This window comes from Tachysurus fulvidraco, chromosome 12 (assembly GCF_022655615.1).
Source record: "Tachysurus fulvidraco isolate hzauxx_2018 chromosome 12, HZAU_PFXX_2.0, whole genome shotgun sequence".
NCBI classification, from domain to species: Eukaryota; Metazoa; Chordata; class Actinopteri; order Siluriformes; family Bagridae; genus Tachysurus; species Tachysurus fulvidraco.
Genome location: NC_062529.1, coordinates 18,546,994 through 18,570,496, shown reverse-complemented (window position 1 = coordinate 18,570,496; position 23,503 = coordinate 18,546,994). Strand labels below are relative to the sequence as shown.

Here is a 23,503-nt window from a genome sequence, read left to right as displayed (position 1 = left end):
TTCTCTATGGGGTTCAGGTCTGGTGAGTTGGCTGGCCAGTCAATAACACCAACACCATGGTCATTTAACCATCTTTTGGTGCTTTTGGCAGTGTGGGCAGGTGCCAAATCCTGCTGGAAAATAAAATCAGGATCTTTAAAAAGCTGGTCAGCAGAAGGAAGCATGAAATGCTCTAAAATGTCCTGGTAAACGGGTGCAGTGACTTTGGTTTTCAAAAAACACAGTGGACCAACACCAGCAGATGACGTTGCACCCTAAATCATCACAGACTGTGAAAACTTAACACTGGGCTTCAAGCAACTTGGGCTATGAGCTTCTCCACCCTTCCTCCAGACTCTAGGACCTTGGTTTACAAATGAAATACAAAGCTTGCTCTCATCTAAAAAGAGGACTTTGGACCACTGGGAAACAGTCCAGTTCTTCTTCTCCTTAGCCCAGCTAAGACGCCTCTGACATTGTCTGCGGTTCAGGAGTGGCTTAACAAGAGGAATACGACAACTGTGGCCAAATTCCTTGACACGTCTGTGTGTGGTGGCTTTTGCTGCCTTGACCCTAGCCTCAGTCTATTCCTTGTGAAGTTCACCCAAATTCTTGAATAGATTTTGCCTGACAAGCCTCTCGAGGCTGTGGTTCGCTCGTTGGTTCTGTATCTTTTTCTTCCACACTTTTTCCTTCTACTCAACTTTCTGTTAACATGCTTGGATACAGCACTCTGTGAACAGCCAGCTTCGTTGGCAATGAATGTTTATGGCTTACCCTCCTTGTTTGTTTGTTTGTATGTATGTATGTATGTATGTATGTATGTATGTATCTATCTATCTATCCATCCATCCATCCATCTATCCACCCATTTATCCATCCATCCATCCACCCATTTATCCATCCATCCATCCATCCATCCATCCATCCATCCACCCATTTATCCATCCATCCATCCATCCATCCATCCATCCATCCATCCATCCATTTATCCATCCACCCATTTATCCATCCACCCATTTATCCATCCATCCATCCATCCATCCATCCATCCATCCATCCATCCATCCATCCATCCATCCAATCTACTGTTTAACATCAGGACTGGTGTGTGATAGCAGGACCCTTTCCTAAAGCATAGACTGATGGATTGATCTGTCCATCAACTGTAAAGTATTTGTCCATCACTGAGCTTCATTTTCTCTACCTCCAGAGTGGAAACTCAGCTACAAATGTGTGTATCTGCTACAAAGAAAGATGTTAGGCATGTGATGGGTTCCATGGAGTGACGCATCCCACTGTCACGCTTTTCTACAGTATGAGTCACTCTGAACAGGTCACATGGATCAGAGACAAAGAAGCTTTTCCATAGTATGCAGTTGGTCATGGAATTCTTTAACACATAAGAACTACAATATATCAGTAACGGATATTAGAACAAATGACTTGTTAAAATGTCACTGTTTGGAAAAATAAAAAATAAAAAACAGTGTACGAGTTTGTACAAATTATGGCTAATACTAATTAACACCCCAATTTTTTTTAATGAAACATGGACTGCATCCCATTTAGGGTGAATTTTTACCCCCTCCCAGTGTTCCCAAGGTCCCTTCTGGTCCATTGTGGTAACACTGACATCACTGTGTGACCCGCCATTGTGACTATTTAATTTTTTACAATTTTCGAATAAAAACCATTATACCATAACACATACACACAGGGACAAAACTGTTGGTACCCTTTCATTACAGAAAGAAACACTCACAGTGGTCACTAAAATAACTGACAAAAACAATAATAAATTAAAATGTACTGAAAATTGACTCATGAAAATCAGACATCAATTGTGGATGTGGACATCACTTAACCTTTTTTTTTTGTCCATGTGTGTATGGACTTATTGTATGACGTGAAACCAAAACTATTTTAGATTTTAAATTTATTTTAGAGTTTTATTTCAGATTTGAATACTTATGAAGCTTTACACACACTTGTCAGCTTTTCACCAAGCGCCATGTCGAAGTTTCAACCTGAGAGGTTATAAATGTTCTTAAAATTCATGGACAATAGCCTTATTTTTTATATTTGTTATAGAAACAAATTTATGTTATAAGCCATTATCTATCCATCCACCCACCCATCTATCTATCTATCCATCCATCCCTCCATCTTCTGTAGCGCTCACAGTATGTACACTGGTCGGTGCTGCTTTTGTGCAATGTCTTCTATTTTTTGTCCTGCACTGTCTTTTTTGCCTTTTGTCTTGCACAGTTTGCACCAGGTTGCACAGATGCACTTTATGTGGCTAGGACTAATTACTTAAGTCCTTAGCTCTGTCTTAGTTTTATGTAGCACCATGGTCCTGGAGAAATGTTGTCCCATTTCACTGTGTACTGCGTCAGCTATATACTGTATGGTAGGAAGGACAATAAAAGCTTCTTGACCCTTGACTTGACTTGACTCGACTTGGCTTATTCTACACAGGGTTGCAGGGAACCTGGAGTCTTTTCCCAGGGGACTCAGGGCACAAGGGAGGGTACACTCTGGATTGGGTGCCAACACATTACTTGAGACAATCACACACACACACACACACACACACACACACACACACACACACACACACACACACACACACACACACACACACACACACACACTCACTCTCTCTCTCTCTCTCTCTCTCTCTCTCTCTCACACACACACACACACACACACACACACACACACACACACACACACACACACACACACACACACACATTTACACACTACATACAGTTTTAAGATGCCAATCAGTCTATGTCTATGGACTGTAATAGAAAAAAAAAGTACCTCAAGGAAACCCCCAAAACATAATGAGAACATGCATACAGTACTCTACACACACAGGGCAGAGGGGGAATCAAACCCTCAACCAGTTGTGCTAACCACTAAACTGCTGTTCCCCCTAAGCCATTATCAAAAATAATACATTTTCATTTATTGGTAGTATATTATTTTATAACAGGTGTAAGCTTTTTATTTACTTGTCTGCTTTTAAGAAAATTATTTTATAGCACTGGGAAGGAAAAGTCCTCTCCTCCCCAAATAGTTTGAGTGCATTGCTATGACACGTTGGCAACTTTTGTGCTGTCCAATGTCCAGTGGTGGTCTGTGTGCTTCATCCATCTGTCTGTGTGATGACATCACTCTCCCGACAGCAGCAGGAGGTGAGCGGTAGTGTTTTTTTTTTTGTTTTTTTTTTCCAGTAAACCCCGACCCTGTAGGGAGCTTTGTGGTGGGTCCTTCGTCTCCTGTCCTCCTCATTGAGCTCAGACCTTTCTGATTTGAATTGTCTGGACCCACTTTGAGCTGCGCTGTCTAGGTCAGCCCACCCACTGTCCTTCTGTGTGTGTGTGTGTGTGTGTGTGTGTGTGTGTGTGTGTGTGTGTGTGTGTGTTTGCGTATACAGTGGATATAAGAGGCACGTTTAGTCTGCAGAAATTTATACACATCAGATGATTTTCTCTCACACCCACAGGCTGGTAGAATGATGAATGCATGCCTGGGTTTAATTTGAGACTGAAAATAATAGTTGGAGTAAGAGATTCTGAAATGGTGGACTGTAATGTTGATGCAGACATTTTCTGGAATGAATGGCACCCTATATTCTAGTAAAAAGAAAAAAAGCTGTTTTATCAGCTCACAGTGGGTCTGCAGGTTCTACAGCACTTTCTAAAAAAAATTCTAAAAAAAAAATAATTCTCAGATTTTCAGTGTGGTCTCAGACTTTTGGACTTCACTGTATATCAGAACAACCAACAATAAGAAGACTCCTACGGCCATACCACAAAACCACAACCACAGATCCTTAGATCTACTAAAACACACACACACACACACACACACACACACACACACACACACACACACACACACACACACACACACAAACAATAATGATCACACTGTAATCATTCTTCCTGTCTGTTATGTCTCTTGTATTTCTTTTCTTTCTGTATTGATAGTTTAATTACTCTGTCTTTCTTCATTACATGCGTATAACTTAATATGTGTTTACAGAACACTTCTAAATAGCTTTTAAATATGCGTTTAAAGCCTTAATCGTCATCATGTAAGCCACAGTCAAATAATTGTATACTACAGTAATACTGAGCTTCTGATTGGTCAGAAGGTTAAATAAATTTTAAATAACAGCAGTTTATTGAAAGTAGTTTTGGGTACAACATATATATCACTGCACTTATTCTGCAGTGCCACTAAATGTTGTTTTGCGAAAGCTCTTCTTCCCGAGACGGGAAATTTCTTCAGAACAGATAACTTTGCAAAATATGATTTCTTGGTACTACAACCAGCTGCATGTTTTTGTCTTAACTTCAAGAGAGGGGGGGGGAAAGCAGGACAAACTGCTGTAACGTCACCGATAACAGGAATAAACTTGTTTTTCGAATATTCCACAAACTTCAAACGTAACTAAAAATATTGAATCAATTACAATAAATAAGAAAAATGTAATCGACCAACTGCTGTCGTGTTAGAGGAATATAACACAACAACGTGCTTTTTCTTTACTTAAGCAACACATCGAGAAGCTTACTTCAGACTGTGCTTTTTGTAGACCTCTAGAACAAAAGCTTCCCTTTTCAGAAAAAAGGGTTCAAGAAGAAGCCCTTTAGTAAGCATCGTGAATCCCTTTTATTCCAAATCTGCCAGATTTTAAAGTGTTAACAGCCAGCCACAGAATAAAAGGTGTCCGTAATGCCTGTTCTCATGGCGATGCAATGAAACATCATCCTGGCTTTAGTTCAGAATATTTGATGTGCTCGGCAGGCTGCTGAACTTTTAGCTGTATGTAAAAAAGATGCGTGGGTTTTTACACGTTCTCCTTTTCTCATCTAGTGCCATGCCACAAGGCTTTTCGATCGCACAGTGAGAGCTTGGCTGTCGAGCAAGTGAGAAGCAGCTGATGCTTTTAACTTGAGACTGCTCAGTGTCCAGTTCAGAGATTCCATGACGGTTAGTAGAGAATAGCAGACCGGTGATTAATCGAGTGTGATGTGTTCAGCTAATATTTCAGGATCCATGATGAGAAATAGCTGTGCTACAGTACACATCAACCTGAGTCACACATTGTGTTCACATTACTGTCCAAGCGATACTAACACCAAGGATGAGCTCAGCAGTGAAGTATGGTATTCTGAGATTTTGAACACGCAGCATTCTTTAATGACGTGGCAAAAAAAACAAAACGCTGGACTGAGGAGAAGGCACAGAGAGCGGCGGGGTTGAACATGACTCAAAGCTTTCAGGAGCTCTGGTGAAATTGTATCGTAATTTTTTTCCCCACACAGAGCACATAACACAAACGCAATAGCTGAATGCTGATGAAAGTTCCAGTCAGCTCTTCTTTGGAAAAAAAAAAAAAAAAGAATTAAAAACGATCAAGACAGAGAAGGGAAAGTAGACATCCCCCAGATGTTCCTAAAAAAAAAGTCCTGTTATAATGTTGTAAAAAATAAACAGATAGAAACATGTCCCGTTCTTGTTTGGTCGTTCAGATAAAATCTGGTATTCGCCCCCACTTTTTTTTTTTTTTTTTTTTTTTTTTACAGCTGGAGGGGAAGAGGACTTACTGGAAGAGGGATCAGGGCATCCAAAAAAAGTTAAACAAGCCAGGATTTATGAGTAATAAACGTGTGCGGGAGCAAAGCTGCAATTGTGTGGAAACCACTGAGTGCTAAGAGGTGAGTCAAACACAGACGGACGGGTGTTTGTATGGTTATACGGATGAAAGATGTTCAGACAGATTAATGAGTTTAACTCCAGAATTATTGGCACCCTGGTGAATGATGAGAGAAAAAGGGTTCTGAGCAAAATGTCTTTGTTAATTAATCTGACAGTACAAAAATAATAATCGAATAAACTGTAATGCAATTAAAAAAATCTAGATATAATCCATGTTTTTTGTAGTCTTTGCTTATAATACTTGATATTGACTGGAGAATACAGAGTATGGAGTCTGAGAGAGAGAGAGAGAGAGAGAGAGAGAGAGAGAGAGAGAGAGAGTGTGTGAGAGTGAGAGAGTATGTGTGTGAGAGAGAGAGAGAGAGAGAGAGAGAGAGAGAGAGAGAGAGAGAGAGAGCAGAAACCTACAGGTTGTATAACAAGTGACTCTCATGCCCATGTCAAAAAAATGCCATCTACTGAGTGTGAACCATTTTTGTAACTTCATGGCATTCCAAAATGCCATGCATTCTATCAAAAGTCGCCACATCATCACAGATTGACCGCCATACTTTTTCTCTAAAATGTCCCTCACCATCCTCCTTACTATGTAAGTGAGGGATATTTCATTGTTTTCACTTCATTTATTGTCTCATAATAGAGACTAGCTTATATCTTTCTATACAGTATCACACCATAAACATCAGCACAAGTGTAAAGAATATTTTTTCCCATCTACAATTCGGAACAATCCCCAGCACATGTCTATAAGACTTTCCACTAGCATCTAATACAGTTTCATTAAGCAAAACATACAATTCCTGGGGGAAAAAATCCCAGTTTGTAATGATTCATGGTGAATCTTCATTGATCTTGGTTTCAGAGACTAAAACATTTATGACAAATGCTGACAATAAGGATGAAACTACACTTACTTTCATGACATAATGATCAAAATGTCAAATGTTCAGGCCTCTGAGCTCATAAATTACACCCACAGCACTGTTTCTTTAGGCCTAGAGTAGTTTCTTGGAACTGTACATATCATCTATTTAAATGAAATCTATTTCTTTTCCATTCTGCCAAAAGAAAGTCCAGATTTGCATTAGCTGGAGTGTGATACCTCTTACTGTTATACTGTAATAGTTGTTTTACATTATTAACTCTGTTTCGAATCAGTAGTAAGCAATCAGAACAGGAAATGAGAGCTGTTATGACGCCAAAGCCACCAGAGCACACTTTGAAATGAGTCAGCCTCTTTATATATTAATAATGAAGGAAAAGCCAGAAAACCACAAACAAAATTAAGGCCGTTTTTCATAAACAGAAACACATTTCAGTAATATTTAAGCGATTTCTTTTGGGAACCAAGTACATAATTCTAAACTGAATGACCCATGAACACAGACAATTGTTGTCCCTTTGAGGTACGTAGTTTAAATACAGATGAGTAAACACTCAACTCAGTCCCTCACTCAGATATTTTTCACTTATGATTAATCCAACATGTTCCGAAAGCATTGCATTTTCCGTAACCGATGACCCATTAGAGCGTATGTCTCAACTTCGTCATGATATCTGTCGTTCTTTCAGCATGACCAGGCATACAGGGCATGATGACCCAAATTGGCTCATGTAACATTTATTTTCCATCCAGCTTCCAGCTTGCATGATGCTGCTAATGTTTTTGCAGTTCCACTACAATCTCAGTATCTTAACCGAGGCTTCCATCAGTCACTGACACACTGACTACAGCCAAGCAGCTGTGTATAGATATAGACTGTAGTCTTACCGTAGTGTCCACTGGGGTGACTTTAGTTGTAGGGATGTGTTTGGGATTGGGGTTTGAGGCCTGCAGCACCACGCAGCCTTGTGAGCCCAATGTGATGATGACTGCAGCACAACCTCGGTTCAGCAGCTCCAGACCTGCATGTCCTGCGTCATCCACTGACGCTACATGAGCCCCCGTTAGCAACTCAGCCTGGGGGATGAAAACAGTGCTGCGTCAGCCAGAACACATGTAGGAAAATCACATAATTAGTCTTCGGAAAGCACCTGAAGACAAAATATCATACTGCCTATCTATGCATCTCTGTATCTTTGTATCTATTTATTTATCTATCTGTGTGTGTGTGTGTGTGTGTGTGTGTGTGTGTGTGTGTGTGTGTGTGTGTGTGTGTGTGTGTGTGTGTGTGTGTGTGTGTGCGTGTGTAGTGACCTAGGAAACATTCATATAACAAATTTTTGACATCTTCTACAATACAGTTCTATTTAACATCCATATTTCTTAGACAGAAAAAAAGTTACAGCTTTAAATTCGATAAAGGAGAAAATGGAATTTAAAGATTTAATTCCCATGAAAAATGCTCCACACACCTCTACATTTATGAAGTAATCTACTTATGAAAAAACAACATTACTGCTAAATTAAAGAATGATAGGTTTACAGTGGGAAATGAGTTTTGAATTTGATTTTCACGTCCGTCTCTGTCTCATCACCTGAGGTACAAAGCCATTCTCGGGATTTAAACAAGATCCTGTCTCTCCACCTGACTGATGACGCTCTGTTCACACTAACGCTGGTGGGGAAATAATAAATGAATTCAGTCGTTTCTTTTCTCTTGGCTAAACCTCTTGTTATTCATATGTTTCTGTGAGGTCGGTTGAACAGTTTTAACATGTAATCAGTACTGAGTGTGTAGGTGCTCTTCTGTGTTTTGATGAAATTCTAATGGCACAGGAGACATTTTGTCAGCTGAATTCATAATGCATGGCAATGAAAGCAAGGATTTTAGACATCGTTTAATCAGAATGACTGCAATTACTGCTGTGTTTGTTAATCTGGCACATGATCTTTGCAGGAAGTCAGACAAAACAAGGTTAGAAAGTAGCCTAAATAAAAACATACCCCTGCTGGTATGGAAAATAATCTTTCTTTCTTAAAGCAGAGATAGTGAAGAATATTTCTGTCCAAAAAACTACATTTTGGTTAATTGTTGTAGATAATTGTAAGTGGATTAATGTAATTTTTGGCTGTTTTACAGAATTTATCCATATTAAATGTGAAAGGTCCTACTGTCCTACTAGTTCTAGATTATTGATTAAAAGGATTAAGGTTTAAGCCCAGCACTGTGAAGATGCCACTGTTGGACCCTTGAGCAACCCCTTAACAACCACCTACAACCCAGAGGTGCTGTATCATGGCTGATGGGTTATGCGTAGAAAATAATGTTACTCTTCTGTAATGTGTAGTATATGTGACAAAGGCAGGGACATTATCTTCTTCAACAGTTTTTTGCAGAGATCACTGCGCATACGTAAAAACAAAAAATCAGTCATACTACTGCCCTGCCCAGTCCCTTACTCATCTGCCCAGTGGTGGCATTCAGGCACTTTTAAACACATAAATCTGGACTCACAAGCTCCAAGCTATTAATGCTTACATTTCTTCTCTGTTACGCAGCTGGACTCTCCATAGCATCTCTTAAATAACTGTAGCTGAACTTCAGAGATGCTTAAGTGAGTGCAGAAAGTAACCCATTTATATTTACGTATTTTAGTTATGTTACCTTTACTCTTCCATGGCTGCCTGCCAAAACAGAGGAGCACTCGGATTACTCATCTTTTTCGGCTGAGCTATCTGCTTAGGTGTGTTCTCAATTATTCATCTTTCACTTGCCCAGCTAAGGGCACTGGATGAAAGCATGACTAAAAGCAAGAAGGCCGAGACCAAGGCCGACATGTACATTGAGCTCTCACTTTCATGTCCCACCTGTACTTTTTTACCCTCTCAAACCTCTTGGCCACATCAAAGTGGGTCTCACAAAATACTCCAGGTCGCAGTCGTAGCTCTTTAGCCCTGGGACAGTGTGACTCACCAGCCAGGCATCTGCCTTCCTTAGTGTTTTTCTTTATTTCTTTAACTGTTTCCCATCAGTCCATGCCCTCATCTGTCAGCTCATCCAGCCAAGGTGTGAGAGAGGGCGTCTCCAGGCACACCAGTTACCGTAAGTGGGAAAAAAACGACATCCCCCTCTAAGGATTTCTCATTCAGACGACAAGAAAATAACTACCGAATGCTGTGTTTTGTTATTACTATTCAGGTCATGACCTGGTAGCAGAGCCTTGGTGTTTATACTGTACTTGTTTCTTTAAAAGCGTGACTTAAATTTTTTTAAGCTAAATCGTAATAGACGATCATATCAACTTCTACTTAATGCGTTACATGAATTTCTTTTACTTATATCAGTAATAATTATTTGATTTTTAGGTTAAAAAGCAACAACTATTTCACTGGTTGCCACATATTCCATTATTATACATATTCTAGGGTTACACCATGAGAATGTTACCAGGACTTTCCATTTTCTGGAAGATTGTTTTTTTGGTCCTATTAACGTTTAAAAAAAAAAAAAAAAAAAAACACAGAAAAAAAGTGACTGGAGAAGAAATGACTGATTCTAGATTTGCTACATGTTCCATAGATGCTGTAACATAAAATTACATACAATTGTAAAGAATATTGTCTCTAAATTATTTTGTGTTCAATATATAACAATGCAGAACAGAATATATTTTTACGTCCATTTATACAAATCAATGAAAATTTATTCCCATCTACAAACTAATATCCTATATCTATTATATTATACTACATTATACTAATTATATATATATGTGTGTGTGTGTGTGTGTGTGTGTGTGTGTGTGTGTGTGTGTGTGTGTGTGTAAATTATATTTATTCCCATCTACAATTTGAAACAATCCCCTGCACATGTCCATTAGACTTTCCACTAGCATCTAATACAGTTTCATTAAGCAACCCCTACAATTCGTGGAAAAAAATTCCCAGTCTGTAATGATTCACGGTGAATCTTCATTGATCTTGGTTTCAGAGATGAAAACATTTATGACAAATGCTGACAATAAGGATGAAACCACATTTACTTTCATGACATAATAATCATAATGTCAAGTGATCAGGCCTCGGAGCTCATAAATTCTAGTTATGTTTCATTGTATGGGTTCATGGATGTTCCACAACATCAAATGTAACTATAAAAAAGATCTAAATAAATTGCTGTGGTATAAGAGGAATAAATCACTGTAGAGCATGCTCTAATTAAAAAACAAAACACGTTAGCAGTAATTCAGAATTATTCCTATAACATTAGAGCCACTGAGTTTTATTCCTCACTTAATCTTTATATATGTTTCTTAAAATTCTCAGCTTAAACAGTATATCATTATTATTCCATGCTATTAATCTAAAATCTTTCATTGCTCTGCATTCGGGTCTTACTGTTCTTTTTGTAAACATGTGTCAAAACCTTTTAGATTTGTATTGCTAATATTTATAAACTAATCTTAATTAATAAAAAGAAACCTTGTGTCATTGCAGACAATAAAAAAGAGTCTATAGGCTCTATAGGCATAAATGTTCATCATCATATTCTTAATTTTCCATACTTTACCAGACTTGGGGAAAAAATATTTATTACCTTTAAAAAATAAATGTATTAACTATTCTACTAACTTCTCACACCTAGAAAAGAACCCAGTATATCCTTCTCTAAAACAGTTTGAAGTAAACATGATTGAAAAATACCAAAGAAATGGATGGTCAGGTATATCAAAACAAACTACAACATCTGACTGAGCTTAGTATATTAATATATTAAAATTGAATTGAATGACAAGTTTACATGGCAACACATGATTACACATTATTCGAAACATTAGGAGTGTAACACAATGACACTATGTGTTCCAAATACAGTATATGTAACCAGAACCGGAAGTGAGCGTGGCCTAAATCTGAAGGGTTGCACGTGAAAGTAAAAAAAATCTGTGTGTGAAATTTTTTGGTTGTGTCTCAAGGGATTCCAGACATAATGCTGACTCCAATGTGCACCAAATATAGTGTGAATCTTTATCACAAGATGTTCATTTGGGAGTTTGATCCATTTTCAAAACTCAGGACTTTTGGTAGTTACAAAACTCAGGACTTTTGGTAGTTCCCAGAATATCTAAGTCTACTAAAGGTGGTAGAGCGTTTTCTTATCTAGCTCCCAAACTTTGGAATAGTCTTCCTGATAGTGTTCGGGGCTCAGACACACTTTCCCAGTTTAAACGTAGATTAAAAACTCATCTCTTTAGTCAGGCGTACACATAATACATCCCATAATATCATGCACCAGTACACCAGACCTGCACATTTTTATGAACAGCAGATATGTTAATCTCTTTCCACTGCTTCTCTCTTTGTACCCATCCCGAAGCATCCAGACACTGTACCAGCTCCCAACGTCCTCTGTGGGACGAAGCCTTTGGACGTCCACTGAGCCGAGGCCGACTCTAAGAATCCTGAGACATCTCCAGTTAGACTCTGTGATACTAAGGAGATCCGAAGTCCGTGATCCTTACACCAATACAACATTTAAATGACTGTATATTACAATCACACCCCAGTGTCACCCATATGAGGATGGGTTCCCCCTTGAGTCCGGTTCCTCTCAAGGTTTCTTCCTTTACCAATTTAAGGGAGTTTTTCCTTGCCACTGCTGCCTGAGTCACCTCAGACTTGCTCATAGGGGAATAAATACATACAGATTGTGAACTATATATATCTAATAATAATCTAGAATTTTTATTCCGTTAATTCTTATTTCTTTTATTATTCGTTATTTTCTTTATCATTAATTATGTTTACCTTCTGCTCTACGTTTATGTTCTGTAAAGCTGCTTTGAGACAATGTCTATTGTAAAAAGTGCTATACAAATAAACTTGAATTGAATTGAATTAATGGACAAGGTCTACTAGGGAAAAGAAGTTAAAATAATGTTTTCTTGTGTGTGTGTGTGTGTGTGTGTGTGTGTGTGTGTGTGTGTGTGTGTGTGTGTGTGTGTGTGTGTGTGTGTTTCCACCTCAGATTCATTGCAGCAGAAAACATCTGATTCCTTGTAGAAGTCAGAGTGGAGGTCTGGAATAGCAGGGGCAGGGTTAAAGACGGTCTTCACTGTAAATGATATAGAAAAGAAAGAAAATGTGTGCAATAGGTCTTTCAATGGTAGGTCTTGCTTGCTCATTTCAGGAAAGCCCTTAACTCTAACTGTGACTCTGCTGTGGTACTGATATGACTTCAGAGGAAAGAGCGAATCACACAAAGACAAAGCATTCCTATTCACGTCACAATGCACACTCAGTGTGAAACTCGCATAGGATTTCACTTGATCTCGAGTTTTGTCCTTTGCTCACCGAATAGTAGTTTCAGAATGATGTAAATACCGCGTAATAACTTCCTTGTGCCTTAAAAGCACCCTTTGAACCACATAGTAGCCAAAACATCATCACCCTTCCCCTGCGACAGAGGATGTCTCATTACTAACCTGAAACCTGATACTCATCACCTACTCGTAAAGATATCGACATATTGATGCATACGCCAATGTCGAGTTCTCCTTATCTAACAGCAAATAGCTATCAGTATCAGGCTGCCTGCAAACTTTTTAACTTCAATCTAAGTGCATGCGTCATACACTTGTCACGCATTAATGTATTCTCGCTAGATCTCGTATGCGTTCCAGGCATATCGCTTTCTGAGGTCATCCACGGCTCTGCTGCATGACACAGAACCGGTGTAAAAAATAAAACCTGATGATATCATAATAAATCAATTCTCTTACAAACGCACAGACATAGCAGAATTCAACACTGATATATTTCCCTCAACACCACAGGTGTTATTACACACATCTGGTTTCCTGACATGCACAGGACAAAGAGAAGGGGGGGGGTTACCATGGCGAACGAGTCACGTCTCGATCAAGATCTGAAATGCTTAAACGGAGTCTAATATACGTTCCTTGATCAATAAACTTCCCCTTATATTTAAGTTTCATAAAGAGACCTTTGTTTCCTGCACCCTTATAGACACAAGGATTTAGTCACCAGAAATGAAGACAGTAACCCAAATTCCAGCAAGACAAAGTGAGACGAATAGAGGAAAGGCTGATATGTGTAATAAAGTGTGTATGAGGGAGGAAAAAAAAAGGAAAATGTACTTGAGTGTTATTGTTTTCTGCGCCCCCGCAGTGTTGGTCTGGTTTCAGTCTCACCTGTCTGTGATCGAACCCCAGTGCTTTTACGTTTATCTTACGTCATCATGGAGAACTCAGTATGACTCAACTTTTTTATTATTATATTAGTGCCGTTATTCATAGGAAGACACTTCATTTCTGCTGTGTACCACAAAGTTCCTCTGCCAAATATGCTACAAATTTGTTGAGGAAACTAATGTTGATGTCACGGGCAAAAACACACACGCGGGTTACTTTACTTCCTGAACGAGTGCAGACCAGAGAACGAGTTGTGTTCAGGTTCACAGGAATTGCAGCATGACTCACACCATCTCCTGCAAGGTAGTCTTGGGATCGGTACCAATATGTGCCTCTTGGTCCACATGACATTTTAATAAACATTGTGAATTTTTCATGCGAACTCTATTTTAGTCTAAACTGTCAATGTAAAAGCCTCTTAAGTCAGCATTCCTGTGGTTCTAAATAAAGGTAAAATCGTACCTGATTGATTTACTTGTTAATATTCAAATTTACCGTATGATCTTTAATGACATCCAAAATGTATTTATTTATTGGCCATGAAACTTTTTTTAAACCTTGTTTTACTTCTGCATGGTTTCCCACAATGCTGTTTGACCACCTCTTGATGGCGGTTCCCAGCAGGTATCCCAACCGATCCCAACAGTAGCACTTTATTCCTGTAGCCTGTCCAGCTCGATCATCTGTCCAGCCCATTTAAACAGATCAGCTACCAAAAGCTTCTGCATTGAAGCTTCAACAAAACCACCAACACCATCGTGCTCGTCGTCTCCTTGATTGCTAATGAGCCATTCCGTAACTCAGTATCATCATGTAGCTGTACTGCATCCTGGAGCTCTGGATTTACTGTCTCCGTATCTACTACTTTAATAAGAAGGTGAATGAGAAAATAAGCTTTTGCTCTGGTTTTTAAGAGTAGAAGAACTTAAAAAAAAGCATGTGCTTAATCCTTTATCCAACCTCATCACAAAACTCCACATTATGAATTAATGACGAGTGCTTAAACAGAACAAAGACCAATTTTACTCGAGCAGGCTTGTGGAGGTGGCATGTGCGTAATCTGAGCTTTTCAGAAGTGCTATTCACACACGTCACTGCCTGACAAACTCATCCCAAGTGATATTCACATAATCTAGGCTAATAGCCCATTTCGCAACACTTGATATGATCTGCTAAGACGACAGCACTGTCATTGGCGCGTTGCTGGGTGGTTCTGAGGTGACGACTATCAGAGTGTGATGGCGGGGGGATGTGGGAGACCATCTGCGGTGCCCATCTGTGCACGAGCCATGCCATGGTGCATCTCCAAAAACCCGAGACGAGGGCGTTTTTCTATTCGGTGGGTACCTGATTAGATAAGGTGTTAATAATGTCTGTACATGTTAAGTAGGATTTCCTGTTTCCAGGTTTATTTTGTGCTAATCTTATCCGGGTAACATGCCGTTCACGCTGTGGGAAAATCCGTAAGCAGAACTTAATTAACAGGACCGTGACATGTAGGCTATTAGGTAGCAAAACTTTACACTATTAGAATATTTGTAGAAAATATAAGTAAAAAAAAAAAATCTGTTCAAACATGTGAAGCTGTTCTGAATGTCATTTATATCTATAATATCCTGTATTCCCATTTCTTCATTTAGAAGTGCTTTTAATGCCTTATATTTCCTCTGAGCAACTTTCTGATCTCAAATCCGAACACACACATGCGGACACACACACGAATACATGCGCGCACACATGGACACACACTCTCACACACACACACACACACACACAGACACACATACATATGCGCACACACATACACAAACACGCACAAACACACAGACACACACACTGACCATTGCTTTGTCGGGCTATTCTCAGGGCCTGAAGTGAGATGTGTGAGCTGATCTCCAGTTGGCAGAGCAGCACTTTAGCTTTAGCCAGGGCAGAGCGTGCCTGCTCCAGCTCCTCTTCCCCCAGCAGCATGTTGGCACCTGCTACAATCACTATGGCGTTCTCACCTGCACACACAAGCCATGGAAGAATTTACTAAGTTGATGTTCACTAAGACTTTGGTATCTTTACAGCAGCAGTTTACAAGATAATTGGACTTGAGTCACTGGGACTTTAGTGCAGGAAGCCGGGACACTAAGATATCGACAGGTTGTTATGGTGACGGTGATGACGTTACTCGTAAGCCCCCCTGAGAGGCTTGTGGATCTCCACCAGAGTCAGAGTCTCTGTTAAAGCTGTGATTAGTGACATTTACAGCACAACAGGCTGTGCATTTAGCACCAGGCTGGTTATGTCAGCCACCCCACCTCCAGCAGTGTTAAATAAAGCCAAGCGGCTATAAACTATGCGGCGTGGGTGACGACCTGAACCACCCCGCAGATGGAGAGGTGCGCACTCATTTACGCTTCATTCAGAAGTGCACTTTGTGTTATTTTAAAAGCTGTGGGTGCAACAGGGCGCCACACACTCAGCAACTTCACACTACCTGCATCGTTTACGATGATGGAGGCAGCGCCGGTCATGGCTTCAGCCGTCTGAGTCACAAAAGCTGCGTTGGGTTAGAATGGAGAAAAAAAAAAAAGTTCAAATCAAAATCAACACTAAACACAGTGCAATATGCATGACTCTACAGTGCATGTCAAGGTGACTGTGCTCTGTTCAAACCTGGCATGAGGTGAATTTCTGACCTGTGCATACGGAGTTGTCTTTGAAATTCTGAATATAGCTGCTCCCGAAAAAATCTTTTCCCACCTGAGGAGGAAGAGAAAGTTGCAATTTCGGTTAGTAAGTGCTGGGCTTTTACACAGACCTTCATCTGAAATTACACATAAAAGATTTTAAGCACAAAGTGACCTCTTATCAGACCTGATCTCAAAGCGTATTATTTGGTCATTTATGTTATTCAGCAGAGCTAATAAGCAATAGGCAAGGATTTAAAGGTAATAATGGTGTATTGGTGATTTGCATAATGCATAATGGTGAATTAAACACACACACACACACACACACGCACACTTTTGTACCCCACAATAGTAAAATGAGAAAAAACTAACAAAGATCTGTATGTATTCTTCATGATGCTAAACTAGAGGCTAGAAATTCCCAGTACATTTTTAGTCTTGAAGTTCTAGTTCGATATAAGAACTAAAAGCTCATTTAAAAAGCGTATCTGGGATGCGTTTACAGTACTTAGTCTTTAACATCATGTCAGTAACAGAAGAGCAGGTCCTAATCATGAAGGAAGATATATGAGATGATACGCAAGAGCAAGACACAGAAATAAGTTTGATGAATACAAGGTAGTTTTCATCCTGTGCATTACTAAATTCAGCCAAGCCTTCCAGACATAGTCACTCCACCCAAACACCTCCTCGCTACCAGTCGACTTCTAAACCACCGCACCCCTATCTTCCTCTCTCTCTTTCTCTTTCAGAGATGTTTAGTGCTCCAAAAGGTGGAGGGGTCCCTTTCTGCCCACCAGGGCTCCTTTTATCCCACGCTGTTAAAGACGCGCCAAGGCCAGGCTCTTCGGTACCTGATGCCCCTGTCTTTGAAGTGCAACTCCTGTTTCGGGGCTTCTGAAAGCACAGGAGGCTATTTTTGCACCGTGCATATTTCAGTATCGATCGGGGCTCTTTGTACGGACAAACCCGCTTCTTTATTACCTCTTGGTACAGCAGGCACAAGCGAACAATAAAGCGCACAGCAGCTTCCTTGTGTGCATCTAATCAAATTGGGCTGAAATAACATGTACAGAAAGGCTGGGACTGAGACGTACTGGCAGCAGGAAATGAATGTCTTTTTTTTTTTTGTATTGTACCTTGCACACCATCGCAGTCTTGGCTCCGAGGCGAGCAGCCTGGACGCACTGGTTTGCTCCTTTGCCACCGAAGCCGATGAAAAACTTGTGTCCGTGTATTGTCTCACCAGCTTTGGGCAGTCGAGGGGTCTGGCTAATAACAAACATAATATAGATTAGAGCCAGAAGAAAGTAAGAAGTCAGATGTGTTTTAGAGGCGAGCAAATCTATGTTCTTTTTATTTTATGTTTTAAGGGCAGAACCTTGAAATCTTGTCTAGCTAAAAGGGCATTTTTCTGGCATTATTACAAATACATTACATTGTTATAAACACATTACATTATTACAAATACATTGCATTGTTTCTACGGAAATGATTCACACACAAGGATGTGTACGCTGGACATGCCACGGAAATGGGTTTAAAAAAAAAGACACTTTTGTAGAGAAAATTGTCGATATAGTGAGGCTTTACTAGGCAGTAGAATTTGTCTTGTATTTGTGGAAGGAGTCTCCGGTGTGAGTGCTTTGTAACAGTCTGAGTGTTCAAGATGGAAAGGCCTTACAGTTTCTTATTAACATCCAACCGATTTCTTTACCGCTTATCCTGAACAGGGTTACAAGGAAAGTGGAGCTTATTGGGGTACAAGACCGAGGACACGGTGGACAGAGTATCAAGCCATCGCAATGCACAATCACACACACACACACACACACACACACACTCACACTCACACACACACACACACACACACACACACACACACACACACAGCAGAAAGTTTAGAGATGCCAGTCAGCCTACAATGCATGTATGTTAACTGGGGTTGAAAACCAGAGTACTTGGAGAAAATCCCTGAAGCATAGGGAGAACATGCAAACCACTAAACCACAGTTTCCCCTCTTATTATCATGAAGAATCAGGTGAAGGAATGACTGTTTATAGCTACTACAATGCATAACAGGAACTAACTTGTTTTACGGATGTTTCACGACGTTAAACTCACCTCTAAATGAATACAACTGTACAACGTTTAATATTCTTTAATAAAAATCGTAACCATTGCTGTGATAGAGAAATAAAACCCACTGAGAAGTGATGTTACAGAAAACGAATCAAAACCCTCTAATTATAATCTCTGAGGCATGTAAAAGGGGGCACTTTTTCAGAGTTTTGAAACATGACAAGAACATCTGTCTGTTCGCGAAAACACGAGCATGCCGGAGTGATTAAGAGAATTCATCAGTTAGGATCACTAAATTTAATCTGCATGTTGATTCATCAGACAGGACATCTTGTGTCCGTCTATTTGATGTTTTAATGTAATCTGGTGATTCACTGCAACGGGTTGAGTAATGTATGTAATGTGATTCATGTTCTAAAACGCATACAGGTTTCTTGCACTTTAAAGTTCACTCATTTACCAGCAACAAGCTGAAGAAATGAGGTGGGGGAGACCGGAGGGTGAGCGTTTACTGGAATAAATGCTTAAGTGCTGTTTATGAGTGAAAACATCACGCTCTTGCCATCCCTAAACCTCCTAAATATAAGGCGAGGTCTCTGAACTCCAGAAAAGGGTAATTGCTGCAATGCATGACATTACAGAACAGAGGTCTTTGTGTTTCTCACCCAAGCAGAACGAGCAGCCCATTATTCAGTCTATTGAAGAAGAAGAAAAAGACGACAAAGAAGAAGAAAACAAAACCACTTAACCAAAGAAAGTTATGGCCTGGCTCAGATCCAGGTCCCGGTGAGCGTGTGTGTTTTTGATGGTGAAAGAGCGTGCAGATAAACTTTAAAGAGAGGCTTTTACAGTAATATTATTGAGATGAAAACAAGCTACAGTTTGCCCAGTTTCCAGTAATCTGGAGGATCTTGTTTTGGATAGTAATGTTAATGAGCCTGGTGGAAGCCAAAAGGAAGTTACTTGGTTTGTGTAAATGTTGGAGGAAGCAATCAAAAAACATATGACTAAGTGAATGCTCTGTTAAAGTCACTTGAATTTAAGATAAAAAGAAAACGTTTCCAAAGTTCATAAATGATGCCAAAAGGTGAGACTTTCAGGTTGGAACAGTTCAGTGCATGTAAAAGTTTGCATTAAAAAAAAAACAGAAAGAAATGGTACCACTAAAAGAATAAATAAATACATACTATTGAATTCCAAGCAATTAAAATAATATGAAATCACTACAAAATCTAGTAGACACTTTGAAACAGATCTCTCCTTACTGGAGTGGTCAATTCCAGAATGACTCCACCCACATCAACAGAACAATGAAGCAGCCTTCATAGGTCACATATACATTACAGCACAGGTAAATTAGTTTCTTTTTTGCATATCCCAGTTTGTTAGGAAGCTAGGGTCAGAGTGACGGTTCAACTCTGGATCCGAGAAGGTCAAGAGCCCAACCGCTTGAACCCCTGACCTTCTGATCAGTAACCCAGAGACTTAACCAGTGATCCACTACTGCTCCACGCTGAGGTTACAATGAATGCATTAACAAGGTTGTAAAGTTGCACATCATATGTAATGGGCTTCACAATCACCAGATCTCAACCCCACCGGGGGAATATCTGTGGGAACTGTTTTCCAGTACAATTCCAGCAACACTCACCTTATTGTTCATAAACTTTACATGCAAACATTTGCACATTATGCACATTTCCCCCTTTTTTCTGTATTTGTATCATTGAACATGTAGTAAAGAAACCTGAATAATCTAAATGCTGAATAATCTAACTGCTTTTTTCAGATTCATAAGCACTGGGTGTCAACAGGCACGAACAATTTATTGGTACAAAACGTTTAATCCCAAAGCCAGCTATTTCTAACTGGAGTAATAAAACTTCTCAGAAGGATATAAGCACAAATGATTCAGCAAAGTTTGTGAAAGTAATAAAACATGACAGGTAGTGCTGACAAAGTCATGGCATGTCATGGCATGCTTTTTTGGCATGCTTTTTGATCATTTACAGTTACATTACATTTTCTTAAACGTCAATGAACGAGTCCTAACTGTTACAGAATCAACCCAAAGCCTTCTGACCAATCAGATTCAAGCATTCACGTGCACTGTGATATGATAATGTTCTAAAAAGTCCTGATGTATATATCACATTGTCATGTAGCCCATCCTTATTATGCAAATGTATACTTTGCTGTCTTGAGCACACACACTCTTGGCCTCGTACCTTAGAACAGTAGACAGGGCAAAGGCACTGGCACACACTGCTTTTATGAAATACAGCCTCCCACACTGACTTCAACAAAGAAAGTCTGAAATCTATAATTAAGTTGCAATAGGAGGACAGTGATGTAATTTAGTACTGTAGGAGGAACGTGTGTGCGCCAATGACGTTTGTCATCTGATATGGAGCCTTAAATCTAATGAGGTCTGATTGAGTCAGCGTCTAGAGACAAGTAAGTACGTGAGACTCACCGCACCTGCTTGAATCTCATACACACACACACACTCACACATTTGTGTTTTTGTTGTGAGGATCATCTATTGACGTAATTATCGATGCACGTGATCAATTCTATACCTAAATCTTAACCATAGACTAAGTTTAACTTCAGTGATCTTTTAGGTTGCTTTTTTTTTTTAAAAACATTAACGCTGCCTTAAAGCTTAGTCTGAGACCAGCCAACAGTCACAGATGTCCCTACAAAGTCAAAATTGTCAGGTGTTTGTTGTTCGACATTTATTCGTATTCTTGTGGAAAGATGTGGAGGTCACAAGGATAGAAACTTTTTCTGTTTTCAATTGTTGTTTGTTCATTTTTTTCTAATAAAAGCAATAAAAAAAGCCATGTTTTTTTCTGTATCCATTTTTTGTGCTCACAAAGGGTTAAACAGATGTCAGTCTCTGATTGGAGTGTCTGAACTATCACTCAGTCACGTAGCAAACATCGGCACAGTCAGTGACTCTCCTGAGCCACGGGACCGCAAACAGGTGTGTGGTGACGTGAGTCGTTCGGTGGCTTGCTGTTTACATCCTTTTTCTCTTTCCACAAAGAAAGAGTGGGAAACCACTTGGTACAGCTTGTGCGAGACTTTGAACCCACAGGCCAATACAAAACAAACCGTTTACTTTCAGAGAAAACCTTTCGCTGGCTCTTATTGGCTGACTCATACACACAATCAAGCCCTTGAGAGTGGAAGATCTTAGTGCATTCTTCTTTATACAGTAAATGGAAGTGGTTTTATACTGTAGGAGGTTTGTGAAGAATTTCTGACTGAGTGTTTTGTATCTCCGTTACACACCTTTCCAACAGTGTACTGAAATCATGGAACTGCAGATTCAGATCTTGTTTGCTCTGTACGAGAGGATGCGAGTGCTCAGGCTGCTCGGATGATCAGTAGGTGGCCCCCTCTGGCTTTAACACGAGATACTGGGGATGGTTCAGTCTCGCTGTCTCACCCACAGCTCAGATCAACATAGAGCATATAAACAGCAGCCAGAGAGAAAAGTGGATTTAGTACTTCAAAGTCATGTGTGGCACTTTGATTGGTTTGTGAATGTATCTTGTGCAGCCCATAAAGAAAAAAAAATTGAAAAAGAAAAAGAAAGACATTCAAACATAGACACAAACTCGACACAGTGTCTGGCTTTCAAAGGGCAAAATCGATAGCTGGATTTTGAATGACTTCTGAGAACAACAGAGAAGGTGGAAGACAAATGAGGTTGCGTGTGCGCCAGTGTGTGTGTGTGCATATGTGTGTGTGTGTGTTTAATAAGTCTGCTTGCTTCTGGGAATATCACAAAAGTGTCATTTATACCTTTGTGTCAAGATTAACAGTGAAAAGTGAACAGAGCTGTTGATGGTTCTTGAGATATTTCTCTTCTGTGTGGGCAAGCGCCCAAGATCGCTGGAAAAGAGCAGGTTGAGAGGTGCTTGTCTCTGATTAAAGTGATTCTCCAGAGGTTTGTTTTTTTTTTTCCTCCAAAGTTTATCCCTAATAGCTACATAATAACCATCAGCTCTGAAGTGTACATGTGATTGGCACTGATAAGAATTTCAAGACTTTCCTTGTAGCAAAAGAAGAACAGATTTACTTCTTCAATCCGGACGTTCTACCCCTGGTTGGAGTCTCGTCGCCCGGTGGTCACCATGCCAGGGATTGATCTGCATGGTCAGCCAGGGTCTCATGGGACTGTTGTGGATGGGGCCACATGGTCATCATCAGTCAGCTGTATAGTCTGGTCTTTATCAGCAATTATTTGAAGACTTGAAGACTACAGGAAGGTATTAGTGTTGGGTCCATGGTGAACTCAGAGTTTGCGATGACCCATTAGTTCCTCATGAGCTCTCGATTGCACTATTATAAACTGTTGTAGAAAGGACATTTTTACATTTACATTATTTACTGTCCAGTGTCACCCAAACGAGGATGGGTTCCCTTCTCAGTCTGGTTCCTCTCAAAGTTTCTTCCTCATATTATCTCAGGGCGTTTTTCCTTCCAGCTGTCGCCTCCGGTTTGCTCGTTAGGGAGAGATCTATGGTATATTAAATTTTAAATTAATATTTTAAAGTTAATTTTAAACTTTAAATGTATGTACTAATGTATTTTTTACTCTTATTTTTTCTCATTATTGTTATAATATATATTTCTATTTTTTCTCTTCTGTTTCTATACTTCTAAAGCTGCTTTGAGACAATGTGAATTGTATAAATAAATTGAATCTGATTTTATATAAATAAATTGAATCTGAATCGAATTTAAACAGAAAGCATGTTTATAGGACATGTTAAATCCCATCATTTTTTCCCCAAATATGTTATAATATAACAAGAATTGAGAGCTGTAACCTACAGTTTTAGCACAAAAACCTTAACACAAATACTTGTTCCTCATGCGCCCCACTAAACTAACC

At 39.6% G+C, this 23,503-nt stretch overlaps 1 protein-coding gene across 2 annotated transcripts in view; it reads right to left on the bottom strand.

Annotated features, from left to right (window-relative positions):
* The window catches only part of rbks (ribokinase), a 37,343-nt gene that overhangs the window by 5,276 nt on the left and 8,564 nt on the right, over positions 1 to 23,503 (bottom strand). For both annotated transcript variants that reach the window (XM_027168411.2, XM_047821217.1), the window contains exons 3-8: positions 17,645 to 17,777; positions 16,512 to 16,575; positions 16,310 to 16,372; positions 15,666 to 15,830; positions 12,634 to 12,725; positions 7,499 to 7,687 (exon numbers count right to left, since the gene is read on the bottom strand). In XM_027168411.2, the coding sequence (XP_027024212.1) occupies positions 7,499 to 7,687; positions 12,634 to 12,725; positions 15,666 to 15,830; positions 16,310 to 16,372; positions 16,512 to 16,575; positions 17,645 to 17,777 (706 nt within the window). The remainder of the gene's footprint in view (positions 1 to 7,498; positions 7,688 to 12,633; positions 12,726 to 15,665; positions 15,831 to 16,309; positions 16,373 to 16,511; positions 16,576 to 17,644; positions 17,778 to 23,503) is intronic.